Genomic DNA, 2,770 nt, shown 5'->3' on the forward strand with positions numbered 1-2,770 from the left:
CGGGGAGAACCAGAGGGATTATAGAACCCTACGGGGAGAACCAGAGGGATTATAGAACCCTATGGGGCGAACCAGAGGGATTATGGAACCCTACGGGGCGAACCAGAGGGATTATACCGGCCTGAGAAGCCCTGTGGATCCCTCAGCAGGGATTTCTTGGTTTCCGTCCTAAAGCTCAGGGTTGTTCTCTGATGATCAGTTAAGCTGCTTATTCAGGTAAACTGGTCGCTGCTGATATCACCACAGCCTTTTCAAACCATCTGATCTATTGACCCTCTGCTCCATCTGTATAGGTTTTTGATAACGGGTTGATATGGGTTCCAGTCGATAGAGTTTAGGTCCAGATTACAGGCCAAACAGATTTTCCTCCATCCTCTGGTCCTCCTATGTAGTATTTTGGATTATCTGTGCACGCGGAAGACCAGAGGGATCTAAGTGTGTTTGACCCGATCATCAAGAAAGAAATGTATTTTCGCCAAACATCATTTAATGCTTAATAAACCATCAGCAGAGTTTTGGAGTCTTTTTCTCGACAATCAGGGAACCAGTGCAGAGATTTGATGCTTAATGTGAGCCTTTGGTCAGGAGCACTGGGATGAGCTGCACCTGCCTGCCTGGAGGCAGACATCTAATCCAGGACCCAGAGTAGGTGTTGGGACCTCCTAGGGGGCTGCAAGATGGTAAAAATGGATTAAGATATAAGCCTTTCATTTCAGTCAGTATAATGATTAGGGCTGAAACAATTAATGAGATAATCATGATTAATCGATTAATGAAATAATAAACTGATTTAATAATCAATCATTAACTGAAGTACAGAGAGTAAACCTGTCTTTAGCTGACAGAGTGACCCACTTAGAGCAGGAATTATACCAAGATTGTAAAAAATATGTAAACATTTTACATAACAAAAATAAAAAATACTTCTATCAATCTGCTCTATCCAGAGCTCCTCAAGTGGAAAAGTTCACCTTGTTTAATTTCATAAAAAACGTATTTAAGGAACCTTTGGGCGCTAAGTTGGCAACACTGCTCTTTGCATGGTTTGTTTTCAAATGGTTTGCTGCTGTCTGTTTGGACCTTTCTGAACATGTGCAGCAAATGGACTGATCCAATATGGTGGACGCTGAAGGGGGCAGGGGGAATTTGATCAAAAACATAATTAATGTGCACAAATAAGGAATAGTTGTATTAACCATACATGTAAACAGAGTTTACAGGAAATTGGGGCCTTAGGTATTGCCTAATGGTAAATCCCCCCTGAATTCGGTACAGACATGTTTTCTGTCCTCAGGGTGGAATCCAGTGTGGAGCAGCCCGTGGATGTCAGCGTTCCTAAGGACATCCAGCCTCCTGCTCTTCCCGGTAAGCTCCATAAAACTGGCAACGCTCCAACATGTAGCCTGTAGGATGACAGAAAGGGTTTGCTTCCTGTTCCAGCCAAACATTACGATGCAGAGACAACCGAACCCATCAGCTGTGGTCTTTGCTCATTGGATGAGTTGTTGTCATGGAGCTCAAGCGAGGCGAACCCCCTCAACGTGGCAGCCATTCCTCTGGTACCCCGGGAGCCTCGCCTGGTGGACTGTCAGCGTCGCACGCTGGTGTCTCATGATATGATGGGTGGATACCTGGACGACCGGTATTCTGTCTTCTGTCTTTGGGAGGGTTACATTCAGATCAATCAAATGTCACACTGGCGTCTTTTTTTAAAGGTTTATCCAAGGATCAAATGCCGAGGCGCCGTATGCCTTCTACCACTGGCAGTACATCGATATCTTCAACTACTTCACGCACCACATGGTGACCGTTCCTCCAGCCGTGTGGACAAACGCTGCTCATAAACACGGAGTCATCGTTCTCGGTAAGCAGGTTAACTTCCATCCATCTGGATTAGTGTCCTGAAGCTGCGTATTACAGCGAGTGGCTGAAGTCTTCACACTGCCCTTCATGTTAAAGATCCTTTATTTGGGTTTTGAGTTGATGGACACAGAGTAGACATTTTAAATGTTTTAAAGCAGATGAAAGCTGATGTGTTGTTTTTTAGAGGAAGGTTTTAATTTTTTGCAAAGAAAACTCTGAGAAGTGTTGAATGCGTATGTAATCACCCCTTTCTAAAATCCTTAACGAAACATTTCCTTCAGAAATCGACTCTTACGCAGCGCTGAAAGAGTTAACCTAATTATTCGAATATTCAAATAATCGTCAACTAATTTAGTAATCATTAACTAGAGTATAGATACTCTAAAACACGCCTTTAGCTGACAGAGCGACAAACTTACAGGAGCAATTATACCAAAATTGTAAAAAAAAAAAAAAAAAATTAACAATTAAAAAAAAAAAAAAAAAATACTACTTTAAATCTGCTCTATCCAGAACCCCTCAAGTGGAAAATTTTGAGTTTCACCTGAATTAATTTAATAAAAAATAAACAACAGATGAATTGATTTGCAAAATAATTGTGTGTAGCAGCGCTGCTCCTATGTAAACACAGTTTCTGCTCTTGTTATGTAATCTCATTATAAATTCAGCAGACTGCTCAGGGAGGAGTGGAAGACTTCTGATACACAAACCTAACATTCTTCTATACAACAAGATTTATTAGAATCAGGTGTCAAAAGTTATTGTTTATTAATCCAGTAGAAGTAGAAAGTAAGAGGGTCAACTTAATCTTTTTACTTTATTAAATGTGTAAAAGTACCATTTTTAAAACTACTTAAAGTATAAAAGTAAAAGAAATGCAGGAAAAAATGTTAAGCTTTACTGCACT

At 40.8% G+C, this 2,770-nt stretch overlaps 1 protein-coding gene across 1 annotated transcript in view; it reads left to right on the plus strand.

Moving 5' to 3' along the window:
• Positions 1-2,770, plus strand: part of engase (endo-beta-N-acetylglucosaminidase) — a 31,507-nt gene that overhangs the window by 1,670 nt on the left and 27,067 nt on the right. The window contains exons 2-4 of the mRNA XM_015397427.1: positions 1,295-1,365; positions 1,441-1,642; positions 1,716-1,864. Coding sequence (XP_015252913.1) covers positions 1,295-1,365; positions 1,441-1,642; positions 1,716-1,864 — 422 coding nt within the window. The remainder of the gene's footprint in view (positions 1-1,294; positions 1,366-1,440; positions 1,643-1,715; positions 1,865-2,770) is intronic.

The sequence above is a fragment of the Cyprinodon variegatus genome, unplaced genomic scaffold (assembly GCF_000732505.1).
Source record: "Cyprinodon variegatus isolate N-32 unplaced genomic scaffold, C_variegatus-1.0 Scaffold862, whole genome shotgun sequence".
In the NCBI taxonomy this organism is placed as follows: domain Eukaryota; kingdom Metazoa; phylum Chordata; class Actinopteri; order Cyprinodontiformes; family Cyprinodontidae; genus Cyprinodon; species Cyprinodon variegatus.